The following is a 23,639-nucleotide window of genomic DNA, read 5'->3' as shown; positions in this document are numbered from 1 at the left end:
ATATTCCCTATATTCTTTATAGTCTATATAAGAGTTTGCAACTATTTTCAAGCCTTGTCTTCTTCATACATACACAAACCTATACATGAATCTGGATCCAAGGCATTTTTAGAGAGATCAGCTAGACAAATAGCTCTAACGTGATTCTCCAGTCTTTTTAATGCTATCAAGGATATTTCTAAGATTTGCAATTTTTAAAACGAGTGACCACCATTTGTCAATGTCACTTAATCATGATAGCAATAATTATTAAATAATCATGAAGAATGGAGAAAAGGAAGATGAAACTTTTATGGTTGAGTTGCTGATAAAAAGGTATGACCTAGACTGTGTAACTGTTGGAATAATGAATTCATTGGTTTAGAATTAGAGAATGAATTTTTTTTCTCAGTGTAGATATAACAATTATTGTGATTGATTTTAGTAGTTACCTGGCTCAACTGTTAAATACACACTATCAGCTCTTCCTTCTGTCGGTCGACAAGTATATTTACCAGAGTCTCCAACCACTACAGAAGACAATGTTACTTCGGAGACGGTACGACCAGCAACCTTCTCCGTTTCAATAACTATACCACTTCGTCCCTAGCAAATAAATAATAAAATAATCAATTAATATTCTGAAATATATTGATTTCTAAACAGTTTTATATTGATAGAAATGGGGAAATTTTATGCTGAATTTTTTTACTGAGAAGAAAAATAGTTTGAAGGATCTGGTAATGCTGTTATAAGCTTGAGTTTTATCGAGTTATAAGTGAATGAGTAATGATATTATTAACAACAAACAATTAACTGGAAAGGTGAATTTTAATCATGAGACAATAATAAATAATGGCCAGGATAAAATAAGACTTGGAAAAAAAGAAAGTAGAATATTGATGTTCGTCGTTAAGATCTTGAACAGTTTTAAAATCTTTATTGACGGCATCAATTACCTGGAATGTCAGGAGTATATTGTCCCGAAGCCATTGTGCACCTCTAATGGGTCGAGGCTGATACGGTGATGTTATTATACATTTCAGGGTGACCGTTGAACCTGATGGAACCCGTTGCTCTCGTGGACCCATTATGGCTGCAACTGGAGCCGTACTTTCATAGCCTATAAATAATTATGGTCTTTATTTGACTTGATGATGGCTTCAGGACTAAATTCACATTTTATACATTCTATTATTAAACCCTAAATAACTAAATGCCTTTTATATTGACAAATAAATGGAAAATAAATTCCTTTTTAGTCAGATGTATCTCTTATGTTGATCAGTACACTGAGAAAATTTTCTTTTGGAATTCATTCCTCACTTTGGATTAACCACGTGACATTTTCGAAATCTAGGGAAATTTTACAAATCACGAGTATGAATGATTATAAGACACCAAGGTGAATTTTACCAAGTACGTTTAGTTAAATTTCCTCAACAGAAAATCTTACTATAGTCTTTCTGGTGATAAAAAAATAACTCGTATGCAGCTGAATGATTGCCAAGCTTAGGATTAAAATTTTCCAAAGATGATAATAAATTTGAATGGGCCAGGTATTGGTTGAGTATTCATTGTAACAAATTTCTCATACTTTGAACGTAGTCAGATAATTTTTGGTGACCATGTGATTGCAGTCTGGCCCATTGTTATTACAATTCATTGCCATGATACACCTGAATCTTTGAATAATAAAATAATTATAATGCACGTAAATACTTATCTTATTAAAATAATAATTATTAATTTTATTGGATAGTTGTAGAGTTAAAATAAATATTTCCATGTATACATGACTGAAAAAAATATTTATAGCAGAAAGTTGAACCCAAAATGACAGTAAAAAGTATCCTTTAATCGCATGTAAATTAAAATAAAAATGTGTAGGAAAAATTGGCTAAAAAATTGAAGGTCAAACTGCTTGGTAAATTCCACCCTCACATTGTGGTTAATTTTCCGAAGGAAATTTTCTCAGTATAATATTTATTGATCAATTTGACTTGTCAAGATCCAATATTCAACTAAGTTCAACGATCTTCACCTGAAAAACTTTTTTATCTCAATCCAATATGAAATTGATCTGCCAACACAATGTTATAGTATCATTAAAAATTCCTGCAAGAAGACTTCTATTTCTTACAAATGCTCAAGTCATAAAAATGTATAAGATATAAACCCATGAAAGCAATGATAGGAGTCAAGTGTAGTGAAACATCAACGCTCTCATCTTTAGCTTAATTCCAGCTTAGCTTTATGTTACTTCTATCTCCCCTAGACTTCATGTTGTTAGAAATCACACTGTTACATACACTGAGAAAAAAAAAACTTCTACAATTAAATTCCATTCTCTCTCAATTATTTTTCCCAAAACAGATCTCCATGTTGAGATATTCTTGGCTATCATCATGAATTATATAACAATAATTATTCACTTACAAATGATAGCAATATTAATTGAATTCTATTTTGATTAATTAATGAAACAATTACTGTCGTTACTTATTAAAACAGTATAACAATGGAAATAATACTACCAATAATTACAGTTTATTAATCTTTTATTAGTTATTAATTTTCCAACGTGACTAAATGGTTTAATGCCTTTTTCACTATTTAATTAATCCTGTTTCCATTTCGGGATAACATTGAAAATAGATACTTTAGGTATAATAAAATTGGATAAAATGGAATGCGAATAATGCACATAGGAAAGCTATGAGATATTGAAATGTTCATTAGTAAGGTTACAAATTATCTCAATGAACTTCTCTACTTCTTTTTCTATCTCTCGGCTTCCCTCAGTACCCCAACAAATTCTATTAAGTCGTAATTATGGTCGGGTGGATTGCGGTTAATTATTGTAGACTAATCTGGTATGGTTCTGGCAGAAAATCGTGCTACCTGATAATCATTATGCGATCAATATCACTACATTATTAAAATTGATACTTAATAAGTTGAATCATTAAATTCAAGTAGACACATTTATTATACAGATAATCATTTTTTAAATCGTCCTTTTTTTTGTTTGATTAAACAGCATTAAATAGACGCTTTTTCTGCCAATTACGCTTGTTGAAATAACTGGGATATTATTTGAGAATGGATACATTATATGGTGTAATTATTATATATCGTTGTTAAATAATTTTTAAGAGATATTATCGGTGCGTTAAAAAATAATTGGAAAGGTTGATTCGATATTGTATTGAGCTTTTGAATCATTTTAATAATAAAGAGTAATTTTTCATTTGAAATATAGAACTCTAGCATTCAGGGATTGTTTGAAAAATTTCATAATTAAAACTTTTGATAATTTTTATTAACTTTATAGCGGGAAGTTATTGTGATGGGTCCGATTTTGCGAATCCCGAATTTTGACATACCTCCATCTTTCAAGGTCCCCAGAATCGAATACAATAGTTTTTAAATTGACGTGTGTGTGTGCGTTCAGAATTATTTTTCTACTCAATTACCTCGAGAACAAAAAATAATATCGACGTGGGACCAATTTGTATTCGACGAATACCAATGCAACTTAAAACTAATAAGGTTCAGCCATTTTCTATACAGAATCAAAAATGAGAATGAAATGGTAAAATAGTTAAATTTTATTATTCTTTTCACTGGGAAGTAGTGTGGACCTTTTGGACTACTACAGAGCACTTTGATTAATACTCTAAAGCTTTTTCAACCATTTCATTGATCCTTGAAATATATAATTTTCAATTTGAATAGCCTTTACAAAAAATTTCTAAACCGTTAAATTATTAATTTAAAAACAAACTCTATACACTGAGGAGAAAAATTGAATGTTAACAAGTCAAATTTTTTTCGATTAATAAACTAAAAAATATTGAAGAGTCGTGATGGAGTTTTTTTTTGAATTGGTACTACTTCAGATAGTAGAAAAAAAAATCTATTGAAATAAAAAATTGTTATTTCATTCAACTATTTTGAATATTAATTTATTCGAATGTTTCTACTGCAAATCAAGAAAAATTCAAGTGTTTAATAATAAAACACTTGAGTCGTTTAATAACTAAACACGAAAGTACTGAGGATGTTGAACACCACAAACAAACTATAGCATTGTAGTAAATGTTTAGATTCTACACACTTGAATTTTTAGTGTCATTGAATTAATTTTTTTTTTTCATCTACGGTGTTTCAGAAAATCGTAGTTAATTTGATGTCACTTGTATTTAAACTCGTCATAATCTTGAGCTAAATTTAAAAAAAACGTTTTTCAACAAAAATTTTGTTAAAATTCAGTAAAATATTTTATCGCGAATTTTTCAAATTTTTTTTTAAATAAATATTTTTTTTTATAGTGAAAATTGTTTTCTCAGTGTATAGTTCAATCAAAATTTCAAACATCCTCAGAATTGAAACCTCTATATTTATCACAATAGAGCATCAAAAAATATATATTCTAGTATATTTCAAGGGATACAACTCGAATTTGATCGGACACTTTATTGATATTTCACATCCATGTAAATAATATTGTAAAAATCTAATCCAGTAGAAACATAAAAATAAATATTCTTTCTCTCCAGTAATTTTATGGGTACAACTTTTTAATTAACACGGTCATCATAGCGTCAATGATGATGATCTAGATATTCTTAGGACTTTGGTAACTTTATAATAAAATTATATAACTTTAATAAAACTTGACAGATAAGCTCTTTTTAGTTTTCATCTCCTTTGGACGTCTATTCGTAACTCATTTTTTTCTTAATTAAACTCAAAGTTAAATGCACCAGTAAGAAGTGCAAACGAGGTTGTAAGTTGTGGTGTAGAATGTACCTTATACGTATCATATCGTAGACGCTAGTAATAATGCATATAGTAATAATGGTCTAAGGTATTATAATATTATATGCTAGAGCGAATGTAGCTTCTATCGGATTAATTTAAGCCTAATAGGATTATCTTTAATGTAAGTAGTATTTCGCCACTTCCAAGAGAATGCCAGACGCACTAGTGTTATTTTAGATAATTAATAGAACTAAAAACACCAATTCAACAGTTCTCTCTCTCTCTCGCTCGATGTTATTGAATATTGCATTTTTTTATTTCCTTTAAATTAGAAGTTGATGATGTTAAGAAAAAAACTGTAACTTAATTAAGAATCACGTTAAAGAGCTTTTACTGAAAGATGAAATTTAATCTAGAACCGCTTTTTAAAATTTAGTATTTTTATACTAGAGTTATTAAATTAATAGTAAAAAATCTTAACTATTTTTATTCGATTTTAGTTATGTGTTATGCTAAATTATACTTTTGTTATAAGTATGAATTATTAGTCAGCTTATTTATTAATTACTTCGTAAATAGTCCAGTCCTGGTGCAATTTTAAGCAGAAAAATCGTTACACTATTTGGATCCAGGCATTTTTTATGTACCACGTGGGTTTATCGGTATTACAGTGTACCAATCGGTAATTGGAAATGCGCACAATCCAAATTAATGATTTCTGCGCATATAAGTCGATCGATAAGTACACTGTAATACCGATAGACTCACATGGTAATCAGTTGTAGGTTAGCATGGTGCATTATGATGTTTGAGATCAAATATCTCAAAAACTAGGTCGAAATTTGGAAAAGTGAGGTGACCAAAATTTTCCTTAGGCTTCAAGGAACAAATTAGTTTCTATGAAGTATATTCAAATTTCGCATCCCTGTAAAAATATTAAGTAAAATGTGCGGCTTTAAGTCAGCCAAATTGATCATTGCAAGGCAAGCACTTTTTTTTGCCTGGAAATGATTTTTCTTCCAGAATCAGCACATTTTTTCATTCAAAAAAATGTCCTGATGCAAATGGTGTAATTACATTTCATATTAATCCTATTTTTAATGGCACTAGGAGTGAACGCATATGACAAAAATAATTTATTTATTATTAATGAGATGTTCTAGCTTAAAATAAACATTTAAATGATTTCTAAGCTTCCAAGCTACCACTCCCACAGTATTTTTGTTTAGACAGTGTCTGTATGCTGACTGCGTAGTTATTTCAACATGTCAACGTCACACTAGAGTATTTCCGGGCGAGTAGTATTAATTATTATCGCGCATACGATGTGATTAATGGAAATTGTTTTGATTAGAAAGTATTATTACGAAATAATCTCATTAATCTTATCCATGTGATCTATCACTATTTCTTCGAATGTTTTATATAAAATATTTATCGTATTGCAAATAAATAAGAAAAAAAAATAAAACTCTAAAATATTTCAAATGATTAAAAAATTAAGAAAAAAGATTAAAAAAAAAGTATAAAATGATGATTTTACTCAGTCTAAGAAATAAATTTGTCGTAACGAGAAACTGACGATGGTGATTTCACCCTCGTTAGGAGTAAGCTTAGAAATGAGACGGGTAAAAACATCTGGTTTAATTCAAGGGAAATTGTTAGAGAAGAGACTTTCGGATGAGGGTGGAAAGTCAGGAAAATGAATGAGGTATACTATGTGTCAAGGACAGAGAAGGGATGTATTTTCTTTCTATTTCTTCTTTTTTTCTTCTCTTTGCTCAAGGTGATCGATGATATGGCGATTCGAATGGCCGAATAAAGAGAGTTTGCAGCGATTATTTCGTTCTTAAGTTTCTTTTCGTGTACTTAACTGTCATAAACACGTTTGTTTACTTTATTTATTAATTTTCTCCTTAAAATTCAATATTATATCATTGAACAATTGTTTTTAAAAATATCAGATTATCATTCAATTCAATTTACTCTACTCCAAATATCCAATAAATAGCAATTATTTTATTTGAGTATATAGAAATGGATAAATTGATGAATTAACATTATTGATCAAGTATGCTTTGAACTGATATCACTTTTTTTTTTAATCTGATTAAATTTTTTGCTTTCTATTCGCATTATCTGTAAACTATGAAGTGTTTCCAATTATCGAATAATGTCACATCATCTACTCAAAAATATATATTATTAACTGATTAATTGTTTTTATTATTTCATTAAGTTGTCTTCAACTTTATCGAGTTTTCGATATGCAGTTAATGTCAATCATGTAAATGATTTTAATAGGTTAAAATGAAATAATTAAGTTGAATACTTACTTGTTTGGGTTTGCTGAGAATGTGGAGAATCAAATGCTTCGAAATTGTCAGAATCTGAAAAGCAACGAAGAGGCAAGTGAGTTTGAAGATGAGGAATTACGTTAATCGATCATACTCGAGAAGATTGAAGGTAGAATTGATGGGGTGGAAAGGAGAGACATTTAAGAGTTGGTGTATAACAAAAGGGTAAAGATCATTTTCAAGATGATGTTGAATATAAGTCAGTAAATATGTCAATTATGATACTGTCATTCAAACGTAATAAGTATGATGGATTTCAAAAAGTCATCGAAATACTTTTTTATGAAAAGCATTTTTTTTTTCTTTATTACACAATGGCTGTCATAAGTCAATCAAAATTAATTTTTTTGGTGATTGATGAAACAAGAGGTATGAAGTATGAAGATTAAATTAATATGAAGAATATTTTAAATGTATCGTACCTCGAACAAGCAGTAAAATGGTGTACATGATTTTTGGCTCCGTATTAACTTGACACTCATAAGTACCCGAGTCTGATTTTCGTGTGCCTTCTAATTTTAATGTCCAGGCATCACTTCCGGGCATATGTTCAGGACTAAATCTGGAATCGGAACTAAAGGTGATATCACTAGATGTTAAAATATGTAAGTCTCTGCTACGCATCCATGAAACCTGAAACAATAAACGTCCAATTTATCAAATAAGTAGAATAATCAATGAATAGTAGTCCAGTAAAGATGCAATTTAATCAGAAAATTGAACCCCATATTTTGCATCAAGGTTTTTTTATGTAAAATGACATGGTGATTACAATAAAATCATTTGCAGACAAGAAAAGTGTACTCGTCATTGTGTTTTTTTGCGATAAACAATTTTAACCTGTCTGCGTCCGCACATTTTGATCAATAACTTCTTAAATATGCAGAAATTGACAATAATTTATAAGAAATTTTTTGTTCCTTACAGTGTGACAAAGATTTCTGTCGCCTTAATTTTCTTTCATTCAATCTATTTTTCGAGATATTTGATATCATAAAATAAAAAATATCATGCTAACGATTTTACAGTTACCATGCGAGCGTGCCAGTATTGCAGAATTCTTTTCTATCGATCTTATAATGATTTCCTCACATAATATCGATTAATTATAAATAAAAGTTTTTGATAGCTAATACAAAATGTAAAATATAGGAGAAAAAGAACAACGATTGAATTTTTCGATATTACGTTTACATAAAAAACCCCTTGGTGCAAAATAAGAGGTTAAATTTTCACCCCTATTTTCAATAGCACGCTTACTGAACTATAGATTATTTTTTTCATGAATGAAAGGGGTTTATTAGTAAATGGTATTTTTATGTTGATGACTAGTGTTAAGAGTGGTAAAGTAATAAAGACAAAAAAAATATGAGAAGAATTCAATTTGGAGATTGCGAGAATGGAAATAGCGCACGTGTTGGTGTAGGCCGATGAAAAGTAATGGTAGATAATATTCGACAGGCAATGCCAGCAGAAGAGACGTGAAAGAAGAAGAGAGAAAGAGGAAAATGCAACAAACGTGGCTGGCAAACTGGTCCACGGCTTATCCGATCCTCGTATTTTTCAGTATTCGGCTAGACGAACGCTCGGATATTAGATATCCGGCTATCGACCACTAGTCATTTCCGCTATGTATTTCGAGACGGTCATTTTACTCAAGTTACTTTTATTCCTAGATAAATTATTGACTTAATTTTACAGAAAAAAAATTTTCATTATTTTTATCATTCTTTCCTCTACTGTTATTCCTTTTATTCAGGATAAAGGCACGAGTTATGACTACTCAAATGAAAATAGACTGGAAACTATTATGTGAAAATTTCTCAAGGGAAATATAAATGGAAAATTAACATAATGGAGACGAAAAATTATTTTTATTTGTAAGGAATTAGTTTAAATATTGCTGTCTCGGATGAAGAAAAAAAATAATTTCTTTTCCGAATACACTAATTACAGGAGTTTGGATAATTTAAAGTTAGTACTAATACGGCAATTTGAAACTTATTGACAAAAAAAAAAACTGTGGAATTTCAAGTGATTTGAATTAAAAAAGTTTATTCCTATGGAAAAATTTTCCCAAAAAATTCCAGTTGCATGAAAAAAAAAGACAATGACATGGCTACATACAAACTGTTAGCTCTAGTAATTCCACAGCGAAAAAAAAAAAAAACATGAAAAAGGTATAAATATTTTGTGAGTTTAGAAATTTTGTGTGTCAGTTTATATAAAAATTTAATTGGAATAAATTGAATAATAATAACCAATTTTACATTTATATCACGAATTTTTAAATCGGTTTTCTGAATTATTAAGTAGAAAGTAAATAAAATAAAATATAAAAAAGATCGACATGACCGACTTCCCAGTGGAAAGAATAAAAATGCCATATATTTTATTTATTATTATTATTATTATTATGATTACTGCTTTACTATAAATAACAATGTCGAATAATTATTTGTTACTAGTAACATTCAATTATTATTAACAATAATTTTTCTATTGTCTCCACACTGACATAAGTTTGGAATTTTATCCATTATTGCGGTTTTTGTTTTTGTACAACTATTTTTTTTTATAAAACATTCACTATAAATCCCAGTTTTCCCAAATGCATTATTTTAATGCGGATAAGTGTGTTAAATATGACGTCATCCATTTGATTAATATTGTAGTTACTTTTAACGCAGATTTGAGTTCGTAAAAAGTGATTACAATGTTAATCAAATGGGTGACGTCATATTTAACACACTTATCCACATTAAAATAAAGCATTTTGGAAAACTGGGATTTACAGTGTTATTATCATACTTTTTTTTATACAAATCTTCCTAACATGCAATAATAACAATAGTAATAAAAAATGATTGAATTTTGCATTAATAAATAATACAATTTATAAATTGCTAAATTCAGCTAATTAATATTTTTTTTAAATTTCTAATTCTGCACAAAAAATAGCTGGATCGATTTTGCAAAAACCTAATCGTCGATATTTTTTTTATTCTCGAAATAATCAAGATGAAAAATTATTATTCTAAATGCTCGAACACTAAAATAAGGATTTATTTATAGCTAAAATTCCACATAGATATAATTTAAATTGAACATGATTTTTTTTTAGTATACGTACACACACACACACACACACACACACACACACACACCCAGACATCCACTCAATAGATAATAGTTAATCAATCATTAACTAATTGTTGAATACATCAACAATTGTTGATTAACTTAATCAATTAACTTGATTGATTAATTGTTGATTAACAGGATTGTTAACAATCCTCAAGTTATAGGAATTATTGTATTTGACTTATAGAAACCTTGAACTGTGATGAAAATATCTCCAAATTTGCGGTTGATAAAATCGAACCTATTACAATAACTTGCCACCAAGAAGTTAAAAATATCACAAAAGAATAAATAAAAATTTTATCTTTCAATTTTTCGTAATATCACTTGAACTTCTACATCACTCGTATTTACACAATACATTGGAAGAAGAAGATAAAGTTGTCAAGTATTGCAAGTCGTATTGGACAGAGCATGGATTTACTAGTTCGATTCTGACCACTGGATTTTATCCACCTGAAAGAAAGAACGAAAGGCATAGAGTGAAGGGATGGCAAGAGTGAAGAGGGATGATGAATGAAAGAGGAAGGAGAATAGGATTAATGAACTGGAAGTCAATCGAGTTTAAATCGAATGCACGTTCTCAATATTGGACTAGCAATTTCATTTTATAAAATGTTTTACGATTTATCGATAGAAATTTTCCATTTTATATATTTTTCAAATACAATATTCTCAGTTATATGTTGACAATTTTCTGGCGATCGGCATTGAAGAAACGAAAGAAATACATCTTACTTTTATACTTCAAACACTTTATTCGTTGAGGTTTGAAATCGGTGAAAGTTATCTCGTTATACTTTCAAGAGCCAATATATTTATAGTGTGCATATATTGAACGCTGTATTACTCTGTTATAATACTTTAGTTATTTCTTATCTTATGCTTTTCCGTTATTCCATCATCGCAGTTCTCGTTAAATCAATTTTCTTATCCTACATTATGGCTTTTGAGAAAATTTACAAAAGCTTTTTTAGCTTTAAAATTTATTTTAATTCTTTTTTTTCAAAAATTTTTCACCAGAATTATAATAATCGTCACATACACTTTCCTCTTGCCTTTTAACTTCATCATAAATTAAATTCATCCAATATTTTTGATGAAGTATTTTACAAAGCGACTTTATATTAAATTAATGTAGTTTGAAATTTTACAATTATCTTTCAGTTCATAGTGAGTTTTCATGAAATAAGTGGAAAATTCGAATTTAATCCACAAATAAACTATTATTTTCATTAATTAGAAAGTTACTAAAAATATTTCTTTTCTTTTAAAAAATAAATTTATTCAACAAAAAGATAAAAAAAATCTTTAAAATAAAAAATGGAAAAAAATGTAATAGTGTGAAGTTTAAGATGACAATAAAATGTGTTCAGAATTTTATGTAAGTGATAATATTTTGCAGTAACCGTATGAGAAGAGAAAATGGAACTGAAGGAAACACCATAAAGAGACTACGCCACGTGCTAGTTTTTAACGTCGAAATGATGCTATATATTCCCAGAAACGAGGGATAATAAAACGATGTTGATTCCTGGTTTTAACTTTGAAAAAATTCGACTATTGGATAGTTTGAGTTTTAGTTACAAACTATAAGAAATTGGAACACGTGTAAATGACAGTTTAATAGCTTTCTTATATTTTTTTTGTCACATTTTGTTCACTTCTAAACTTATTTAATTAACTAGAAGATCGATTTTCCCTATTTATTGAATTAATAATTGACTATCTAATGAGAAAATAAACTAAATAAATATTTAAATTAGAAAATATTTTGATGAAATAACCCATCTGATTTAAATACACTGCTAGTGATTCCAAAATCCTGCTTCTGTTCCAAAGTTAAAAGCTGAGCAGTAATTATTGAAAATGATTGTTCAGTCTAAGGATATTACATTGATTCGAGTAGATCAAAGATATCCGAGAAGCATTAGATTTACTGAATTATCAAACTGTAACAGCATGAAATGTGAGATCAAATACCAGAATATTATTTGTGATACTAATTACTGCTATTATTGAAAGCATTTGTTGAATAAAGGCCACATTTATGTTGAAGTATTGAAGACAAGCTCTACGTTAATGTTCAATTTACTGCTTGGAACTTTAATTAGTATGATTATTGTATTTTACTTATGTAAGTCTTCAATGTCTGAATAAGCTAATATGTTAGCTGAAAATTTCTCAGACACCGAGAAAAAACTTTCAGCTGTGAAAAAAAAATTATTTAATTAATGAAAAAATTTTTAATATTTAGGATAAAATATTTTTATTAAATTTAACAAAATTTCGCTCGGAGAATGTATTTTAATATTTAGTTCAAGATTATGACTGGTTTCAGAAAAAAAGGTCAATTAAATGACACGGTAAATCCAAGTGTTTAGAAACTAAACATTTAAAGTGTTTACAATGTTTAACTCCATAAACAAATTATAGATATTATCACACTTCGAAGTGTGTTAAAAATGACTGTAAAGCTCTATAGTTTGTGTATAGCAACACTGTAAATCCCAGTTTTCCAAAATGCATTATTTTAATGCGGATAAGTGTGTTGAAAATGACGTCACCCATTTGATTAACATTGTAGTTACTTGTTACACACTTAGATCTGCGTTAAAAGTGACTACAATATTGATCAAATGAGTGACGTCATATTTAACACACTTATCCGCATTAAAATAATGCATTTTAGAAAACTGGGATTTGCAGTGAATGCAACATATAATCAAGGTGTGTTATTTTTACACACTTTAAATTTACAGTGTGCCGTTGATCACATTGCTATAGTTTGTTTATGGTGTTTAACATTGTAAACACTTGAGTGTTAAATTATTAAACGCTTCAAATGTTTAATTCTGTTTAAAAATAATCGAGCACAATAAAATGTATTTCGTTCAATTAATTGTTTCTTAATTACTTTAAGTAATCATCGAAACTGAATCAATAAAGACTTTACCATGTCAATTTTAAAAAAATATTACATATTTACAGTAAATTTTTTTCTCAGTGCAGAAATGTTCATTTAATATTCCTCTCTTAAAAAAGGCGTGACTGGTTATCATTATTGTTTTATTCGGGTGTTGATTGGCTGCTAGAAGTAATGGCGGAAAAGATTTTTAATTTAAAAATAGAATACAATTTTTTTTTTCTTATTTACGTACATAATACGATACTGAGCGCACGCAGTGCACCTGTACTCTTTCAGTTCTTAATAAATTCGAAACCAAAAAAAAAAAATTCGATGTAAAATAGAGAAATAAATCAAATAATATTTTCATTCATTATTTATCAGAAAATATAAGTTTATGATCGAATTTTTCTATTCATTAACACTTTTTCCCATCTGTTATATAATAATTTTTTATTCATCTTTATTTTAGACCAATTCAATAATCTGTTCATTAATTATTTAATAAAATTAATTTAACGATCGACTGAAATTGAAATGGCATTTCAATAGCTAATTTCAGTTGAAAATTCAAACTACGAAATTGCATTAATACTATAGAGTGTAAGCTTTTTCTTCAATTGAATACGGCACTATTTGATTTGATGGATCAAATTCAATAGAAGTATCTTTTTAGCAATTCACCTTTACAACTAAAAGAAGAAAAAAAAACGAACACTTTTGGAAGTTTAAATAGTTAAGCTATTTCTAGTGTATCTGAAATATTTTATTCGAGTTAAATTTCAAAAATTGAAACTCGCTCCAACGCTTTTTCCTTTATTCGACTGGTACATATATGTACATCGTTATGGTAATTTCCACCCTCAACTTCTATAACAACCCTCTATTGAACTCGAGGCATTCTTTGCATTGGCACTCGTGTTCCTTTTCAATTCTTTCCGCGAACTCTCGTATTCTTTCTGGACTTTCTACCTCGGGCACTTTATTAGGTTGAAAGTCATGAGGGTGCACATGACCGGAAGTTCACCCGTAGTTGTAGTAAAAATCAAGAAAAAGACTAGAACATGCTATACACGGTGTGTGGTATTAAAAAAAAATATAAAAAAAAAGTAAGAAGGTAAAAAGAATGTGTTACAATGTAATGGAGCTCCGGTGAAAGCAAAAGAGAGTTATGAACGAAGATTGCGCGATGAGAATGAAAATGAAGAGGATAAAAAGACCATCAAAAATCACATTATGGAGACAGGGAAAAACTGACCGAGAAATTTATCACATTATTCTATACTTTCTGCCTTTTACATTAGCTTTTTCGATCGATCTAAGTAACTCAGTTTGTTGAACTTGATTTCAAAAATTTTATTTTTTCCACCACCCACGTTATTTTGTTGAAGAAAATCATCAGACTAAAATTATCATTTCATTGAACACTGAGATAATTTCTTTCGGAAAATTAACCACAATGTGAGGGTGGAATTTACCAACCAGTTTGACCTTCAATTTTTTAGCCAATTTTTCCTACACATTTTTATTTTAATTTTCATGCGATTAAAGGATACTTTTTACCGCCATTTTGGGTTCAACTTTCTGTTATAAATATTTTTTTCAGTCATGTATAAATGGAAATATTTATTTTAACTCTACAACTATCCAATAAAATTAATAATTATTATTTTAATAAAATAAGTATTTACGTGCATTATAATTATTTTATTATTCAAAGATTCAGGTGTATCATGGCAATGAATTGTAATAACAATGGGCCAGACTGCAATCACATGGTCACCAAAAATTATCTGACTACGTTCAAAGTATGAGAAATTTGTTACAATGAATACTCAACCAATACCTGGCCCATTCAAATTTATTATCATCTTTGGAAAATTTTAATCCTAAGCTTGGCAATCATTCAGCTGCATACGAGTTATTTTTTTATCACCAGCAAGAGCATAGTAAGATTTTTCGTTGAGGAAATTCAACTAAACGTACTTGATAAAATTCACCTTGGTGTCTTATAATCATTCATACTCGTGATTTGTAAAATTCCCTAGATTTCGAAAGTGTCACGTGGTTAACCCAAAGTGAGGAGGAAATTTCCTCAATGAATATTTTTTACAAAGTCTCAAACGAAGTGGAAAAATAATCTAGTTAAAATTTCTTCATTGCCGTTAAAAGATCTTGACAAATAACATGATCAGTGACCGCAAAGTTTTGTCAATTTGTGAAGTTTATAATTAATAATTAATTCGCAATAACTAATTAAACAGAGTAGCTGTAAAGGAATATAAGTGAAGCAATGATAGACTGAAAAGCATAGAAAAGCAATTGCTTCGAAGTGAAACTCGGGAATGACAAGGAAATACTGAAAGAAAAGGAAATGGGGTTGGAGTGGTTGGAAAGTGGGCTCATCAGGATGCAAAATGTACGAAGAGTCGTGGAGTGTACGCGTGGCCTCTTGTGTCCTCCATTTACAAAGACTTCTATCGAGGTCTTTCCCCTTGGTTCATCTTCTCTCTTTTTCTCTTCACAGCATTATGTATATGTTTTATTCTCTATCTTTGTACATATCTTCTCTCTTGGTGTTCCTCACACAAACTCTTGCCTTCGTAACTCTTCTTCTAAAGCATCACAGATGCGATGACTTGCCTCTCTTTCTTGTTTTAGTATAATTATCTTCCCTCTATACTTACCCTCCTGCTATTTAACATGCTTCAAGCCGTGTCTAATTCCACGAGGCTTCCGGTTTTGTTTTAATTCACTCACTCACCACGACATCTTTGATGTCCTATGACGGTTTTTGCACCACCACTGTTGATACGTACACATGTACCGTAACCAACAAGATGAAGGGAATGGATTCTTTGTACTTAAAGAAACATATATACCACCGTTGAATCCTTTGGCACGTATTCCAATATTCTAGAAGACCTCAAGTGAGTTCTATTCCAATTCAAGTGGTTCATAAAATAGACGCAGTAACTATATATTATACCAAAAATGCTTTTCAAGTGGAAAATTGAAAAAATTCCATCTTTCAAGATATTTACGTCAATTTCTGCATTTTAACTAAATATAAGTTAAAGAGCATTTTTACTTTTAGAAAATATTTCAAATCTATATTATTATTTCTCAATAAGCTTATGTTAAGAAAATAAAACACATAATAAATAATTTTACACACCATTTCGTTCACGACCAATAAAAAATGACTTCCGGTTTTTATATTTAAAATAACACGACAAATGAGCTTGAGTATATCTGTAATTTTACACTAGCAGGTACCTAACTTAAAATATACTCAGCTTGAAAATTACGTTTCCTCAGTTTAGTACACCTATATAACAAGTCCCTCTTGAGCTGTTCTCCAGCTAAGAAATACGTTGAGGCAAGACTTGTAAGGCATCTCGTAATTCCTAATTCGTTCAATGTGGTTTTCACACCAAAAGTACAGCTATTTCTTCAAGAGTTAGATATTTTAAAGCCACCAAAAATTTAGTAAAAAAAGAAAAAAAAAGAATTTCAAACTCCTGAAGAAAATGAGCATCTTATCCTGCATTCATTTATATCTTGCACAATAACAAAACGACAATATGACTCAAGTAGTAGCATTTTCGTCGAGGTAGCAGATGAAACCGGTTATGTTTTGGCGCTATAGAGCTATCTTTTGTCTCTCATCAACACTACTTGGTTCTTTTTGTTTCTTTATTCACTCACATAGTTGTAGTGTTGGCTTCTCTAGCTTTCTCTCACCTACATATTACGAGCTTTTTCTTTCTCCCCATCGTCTTCTTTCTTTTTCACGACCCCAAAGCCTGCAGTTCTATTTTGGACTATTCAGTTTACTGGCGTTGGACCAAATGCCAACGCGTGTGCACCAACTGCATCCTCACACAACCACCGAAATGGAAGAGAGAAAGAAAGGAAGAAATAAAGAAGAGACTCATAACATCATAACGCTTATATCGTTTGCCCAAACGTCCTTCCATGCCCTTGGCTTATGCCTTTCTCTCCCCCACTTCCCTCATCCATTCTCCCTCCTTCTCTTTCTGACTACAACGCTTTTACTCCACAGTTATTCTTCCAGCTTCTCTTTCTCTTTTATGACAACCTCTGTATCGTCCGGCATACACCCAGCTTACGCTCATATTATTGTTGTATAAATCATGAACAAAACCCGTATGTACCAACCTCGGTCTTATATCCCAACTGGAATTTCAAATCTGCCTTTTCTCTACTATATACTTTCTCCAGACGTTGCTCTTCTAGCATTAATGGATCAGATGAGTTCTTCTGTTCTCTTTGCTATTCTAAAATGCTATTTCATCCTATTTATGGCTCTATATTCTCCAGACTTTGACATTCAGGAGTTGAAACATAATCATTATGAAAAGTTTAAAAGGAAGTTGTTCGAATTCGTTTTTTTTTCTTCCTATCATGAATATTTGTAGCATGAAAATAAATGAATAAATTCTATTCTCTATACCGAGTATAAATGATCAGTTTTTGGGTAAGTCCAAAGGAGGTCCAATTTAAGCCTAAAAATATTATCTTAGCCCATAACAGGCTTAAAAATACTATCCGGGTCCATAACAGGCTCAAATCAAGCTTAAAAATAGTATCCAGGTCCATAACAGGCTCAAATCAGGCCTAAAAATACTATCCAGGTCAATAACAGGCTCGAATCAGGCCTAGAAATACTATTCAGGCCTATAACCCACCCAAATCAAGCTCGAAAATATTTGTAAGTTAAGATTAGGCTTTAATTTCATCTGTATGAGCCTTTTTTTCATTTTGGGTGTGTTTTACGCCTCTTTTAGGCCTATTCAGTTTTACTCGAGTATTTAACTATTAAATAATGATTAATTAAAATGAACTATCGAGTATCAATTTTGATTCCTTTTCTATCGTTTCTTACGGAAAAAAAATATGAAATAAAATTCCAACACCTTTATCTTTGACTAGTCTATCAGAGTAACTCAATTTAGATTTGAAAAGAACAATTGTTCTTTCAATACATTAAATTAAAATCTTGATTGGTATATATGTAAAGTTCGAAGAATGTAAGCATGGAAGCTTTTGTATTCGATAAAAATCAAACAGTAATGGTTGAGCGATTGGAACCGCAGTCTCTTAATTAAGAGATTTCTCCATCCGGATGACGGACACGGTCGATGGAGCAGGCAATTCGAGCGAACCGAATCCTCGTTACACTTGAACTAACTCGTCGATCTAGAACTACACTTCTCCCTTACTTTCAACAATTCCTACACGTACGTATGGAAGATACTTGTAAAGGAGAAAGGCAATAGAAAAATTGTTCGATAAAGCTTTGAAATATGGTAAGGGAAAAATTTCTGTTGTGATTCTGTCTGTTTTATTGTTTCTTCTCAGTGACCTATCGATCTTCCTTACATTTATTTTACTATTGAGAACGTCGTCATTTGTTTGACTTCTTTTTACCAGCAATATTCCGTTACATCAGAGTGTTAATTATGTCTACAACATCTTAGAAGAACAATATTTAATTTCTCAGTAGGAAGTTATTGAAATGGGCCCGATTCTGTAAATCCCGAATTTTGGGACACTTTTAACACGCTAAATTTTTTTAATGTTAAATACCATCAACAAACTGTAGATTTTTCACACACTGTGAAATGTGTATGAAGTGTCGACAAATTATGTATAGTTTATTTATGGAGATTTCACATTGAATACACTTTATGTGTGTTATTTTAACACGTTTGTGAAACACAAAAAAGATCATAAGAAAAATCGATTTCAGAAATTCATGATGAACACTGAAAATTTAGAAACTTGAGACTAAGATTATTAATTATTTAGTTTAAATCATTAATATTCAAATTTGTTGTTTTATACTCTACATTATAAGATAAATCTCGCTGGTAAATACTGAAAATTATTTTGTGTATAGTAATAAACTCTTTTTATAAAATTCATTGAACATGAAAAATTAAAACTGGCTAGAAAATTAAACTGATATAGAATAGTTTACACATACATAATAATGTTTTTTACAGAACCTAAGTTACTAATTATTCATCCCATTGTTATTATTATGATCAAATGAAATGTAATATAACACTAACATGTTGATTGACAAGATTTTCTATTTTATTCACAATTATAATATCGATGTTCCAGTTGTTGAGTTTTAATAGTTGAGACTGTACCGTCTATTTCTTCTAAAAGTTCATTAAACTGATTCTGTCTTTCCACATCTCTGCAAGCAGCTTTAAAGTTCAAAAAATATAATAACATTGATACAACCATTAGATTCTCGTACAATACGAATCAAAAATAATTTTTTTACTTTGTCCATAGTTGGTGTACTGCCCGTTAAAATAACTTTGTCGTACACGTAGAGAAATGTATAGTAAAAATTACCCTGAATTTAATAAGAGAAAAAAAAAAATTTTAATTATCTGTTCTTGTCGTTCGTAACAACAGACGGACAGACGAAAATTCTAAAAATGGTCATTTACGTTTCAAAAGTACGCAAATAACTCTTTGAGCTTAGTTTGAAACAGTTTTCTCAAAATCACAGACGGACACTCTAATTTTATTTATATAGATTAAATATTTGCTAGTAACAAATGATTATTATTATTAATAATTATTCGATACTGGTGATTGCAATGAAACAGTAATAATAATCAAAAATAATTATTATTATAATTATTGATAGTGAATTTGATTAAAGAAAGTTCAATATATATTTGATTGTTTTTGTTTTTTTTTCACTAGAAATGAAATCAATGATAATAAAATCTTATTTAAAAACTGTAGACAGAAATATCGATGAAATTTTCACGCTTTAAATTATTTTATTCCTTACCAAAGGACCAAGAAAAATCCAGGCTTTTCCAATTCCATGATATCACATCACGTTTCGACGATGAAAAACCAAGCACGTTCTGAAAGCGATCGCATGGAGCAAGATCTTCTTTTACTCTTTCACTCTCTTACTTCCAGTCTATACATATGGCTCTATGTGAAAGGATAAAGGAGTGCGAGAGTCAGACGGTGATACCCTTCCTCTACTCGGGCTGACCATTGAGCAGAGTACTACTACTTCTTTTATTGGTCCAGTAAACGGTCCAAAGAGACTCAACGGAATGTCTTGGATTTATCGGGAAAGACTCTGTGTAATAATATCTGATGCGAATGTTCTGCGAATAGAGGATTTGAGAATAAATTTTACACTTGAATTTTCTCGATATAATGAAAATAAATGGAACTAAGAAATAGCCAATATTTTTTTTTTGTCAAAAAATGAAGTGTAAAAACATTATTAAATCATCAAATCTCTTTTAATTTATCAAACTAATATTTTTGAAGTCTTTTCAATTAAATTCCAACCAATTCCTTCCCTTTTTTTCGTCTGAGAATTAATTTTTTACTCAATTTCTCTCCCAAAGCCTTTAACAATGTTCTCAAAAGCTCTCGTCTGATCTGATATTAAAAATTTCATCGAATAAAAAAATAACTCAGCTAATCTATCAATTGTTATTTTATCTCGTGTTCGATATATTGTTGAAAAAATAAAGAAATAAAAAAGTGAAGGAGAGTTGCAGGTGGTTAAATAGGTACTAGAATGGTTTCTATTTTTCTTGAAACGATACAGGAAAGATAGAGAAAGATACAGAAGAGAATATATCAAAGCGCATGATCAGTTTTTTCTCTTCATCTTCTCCTGCCTCGTTCCCTCTTCTAGAGTCGGGGATATAAAACGTGAAAATGTTAGAGAAGCGGAAAGCGGTATTCGCGGAAAGAGAGCGAGTTGTACGTTTTCGAGATAGATACCGTTTTAATTACAACCACCGTCCATAAGTCAATCCAACTGGACGAATGCAATGGACAACACTTTTTCAGTTTTACAGTTGGATGCTTTTTTATATATATTTTTTTTTCAGTCTGATATTCACGATTTTGTGAATCGCCGATATTTTTACAAAGTAATTGGAGCTTTAACTAGGATTTTATTTTTTAATATTTGGTCATTCCTTTTTTTTTCCATTACAGATGCTGAAAAATCTTCAAAAAATATTTATTAATACCTAGTTGTATTTGAATATTAAAAAGTATTAGTAATTATTATTGAATTGAATTCCAATATCAATTCAGTGATAAAACATTTATACTACTGAAAAAAATTTATAGCTGTAGAGACTATTAGTCTAGTAAGGGTGTAATTTAGTTAGAAAAGTAGACCTCCTTTTTTGCACCAAGGTTTTTTTTCGTGTAAAATGACACGGTGATTACAAAAAAATAAACCATTCACTGGAAAAAAGTGTACTCGTTATTGGATTTTTGTGCAATAAACAATTTTTGCCTGCCTGAATTCGCACATTTTAATCAATAACTCCTTAAATATGCAGAAATTGATGATAATTCATAGGACATTTTTTGTTCCTTAAAGTGTAACAAAGATTTCTGTCACCTTATTCTTTTCTTTTTATCTATTTTTCATACATTCAATGTCAAAAAAGGTTACGCAATTTTAGCAACAAGTATTCTTTTGAATATTATTCTTATCAAACAACGTTAATATTATAATTTTATAATTAAAAATAATAATTACACTGAAAATTCAAGTATTTTTAAAATATAAATCGCCATAAACAAGCTATAGTATTTTTTTAATCAGAAAAATTTTAAGCGTTTACCAAAATGCTATAATTTGTTTGTAGCATTTCATACTGTAAACACTCAGGTGTCTAATTATTAAATATTTCAGTAAATATTTAAAATTTTAAACGTCATAATAATTGAGTAAATACGGAATACTTACTTTAATTAAAACATAAATTAAATATTAATTAGTAAACGAAAATAACTAAAATATTTTGGATAATTATTTAAAATTAGGGATTCAAACAAAAATCAGTCCAAAAAATTTCCCACTACCTGAAAACTATTTTTTTCAGGTAAAATTAAGTATTTAAAGGTGGGGAACACTCTTTTCAAAGGAAGATGAAATATGAGAAGGGGAAGGGGGGTGTTAAAAGAGCATAAATATCTTTAATAATTACAAAATTATTTATGCTCTTTCAACTCTCCCCCTTCCCAAGCCTTCTTTTGCTACGATTTGAAATGTATGATTAATAATTTTAGTGAAATTCATTAATTTATCATATGTAATGTATGAAGTAATGGAAATAACATGTCTCCCCCGCCTTGAATTTACTATTTGTACCCTCAGAAATAACCCCAAATGTATAAAAAATGGTAATTATTTAAAATTGGGGCTCCAAGCAAAAATTTTTCACATTTGGGGTTATTTCTGAGGGTACAAATAGTTAATTTGAGGCGGTGGAGTCATATTTTTTCCATTATTTCAGACATTACATGGTAGAACTTACATATGATAAATCACTAAATGTCTCTAAAATTGTTGATCGTACATTTCAGATCGTAGCAAAAAAAGGCAAGGAAGGTGGGGGTAGGGTGTGTTAAAAGGACATAAATATTTTCAAAAATTACAAAAATATTTATGCCTTTTAAACACCCCCTTCCCCTGCACCTTCTGTCCTCTTTGTCACTTTATTATTCGAATTCAAGCTATACCTAAACCTAAAAATCCTGTTTTTTTTCGATGGAACCTCATGAAAAATGTCTCCCACACCTTCAATAGTCTAATTCTACCTAAGGAAATAGTTTCCAGGTGGTGAAAAATGTTTTGGAGCGATTTTTTCCTGGAGCCCCAATTCTAAATAATTACCTAAAAAATTTTTGAAGCGATTTTGATGTGGAGCCTCAATTTCAAATAATAACCATATTTTATTTCCATTTTCTTACTATCTTATACATGATTAAATTAGTTAATAGTCTTATACTATAATCCAGCTAATTATCTAAAAATATCAAGATTAGTTTTTCACTAATAAAATAATTGGATTTAAAAATAGCAATTTTGATAAAATATTTATCCTAGTACAATAAAAAGGTAGACTGAAAAACATTCTTTCCCAAACAAACATAAAAACGCAGGTAGAATTATGATCGAGTATTAATGCCAATTGTTAAATAAATATAAATGTGATTTAGAATGGAAGAAATGATGTATACTAGTAGGAGAGATCGAAAAAAGTAATGTAACTGCAAGAACGAGTTACAAACGATGACGCTGGTATTATTTCATTATTTATAGTTCTGAATTTCGCGTGGTGAACTTTCGTTCTCTTTCTTTCTGACGTTTTTCCGATTCCATGGGATTAAGTTACAGAGACCGCGTCGGCGCTGAATTAAAACGCTAATAACGAGCCCGTGATATTTATTGGACGGCTTTTGGGATGAAAGAGAGTACCCGAGGTTATCTGAGCTCTAGTCCTCTTCTATTGTTTCTCCAATGCAGTTCTTACTTTTATGAGAGAGATTTTTCGGCTTAACTTCGACCGAATAACTTTTGTAATGCTTTCTACACTTTCCTTCTATAAACAATCTAAAGTGTTGTTATTATTTTT

The 23,639-nt window shown here is 29.8% G+C and overlaps 1 protein-coding gene across 1 annotated transcript in view; it reads right to left on the bottom strand.

Annotated features, from left to right (window-relative positions):
* LOC118068844 (zwei Ig domain protein zig-8-like) overlaps window positions 1-23,639 on the bottom strand; it is a 60,317-nt gene that overhangs the window by 6,193 nt on the left and 30,485 nt on the right. The window contains exons 4-7 of the mRNA XM_035086551.1: window positions 7,529-7,739; window positions 7,086-7,139; window positions 939-1,102; window positions 432-585 (exon numbers count right to left, since the gene is read on the bottom strand). Of these exons, the coding sequence (XP_034942442.1) occupies window positions 432-585; window positions 939-1,102; window positions 7,086-7,139; window positions 7,529-7,739 (583 nt within the window). The remainder of the gene's footprint in view (window positions 1-431; window positions 586-938; window positions 1,103-7,085; window positions 7,140-7,528; window positions 7,740-23,639) is intronic.

The sequence above is a fragment of the Chelonus insularis genome, unplaced genomic scaffold (assembly GCF_013357705.1).
Source record: "Chelonus insularis isolate UGA/USDA-ARS -01 unplaced genomic scaffold, ASM1335770v1 contig_402_pilon, whole genome shotgun sequence".
Taxonomy (NCBI): Eukaryota; Metazoa; Arthropoda; class Insecta; order Hymenoptera; family Braconidae; genus Chelonus; species Chelonus insularis.
This window is presented reverse-complemented; position numbering and strand designations above follow the sequence as displayed.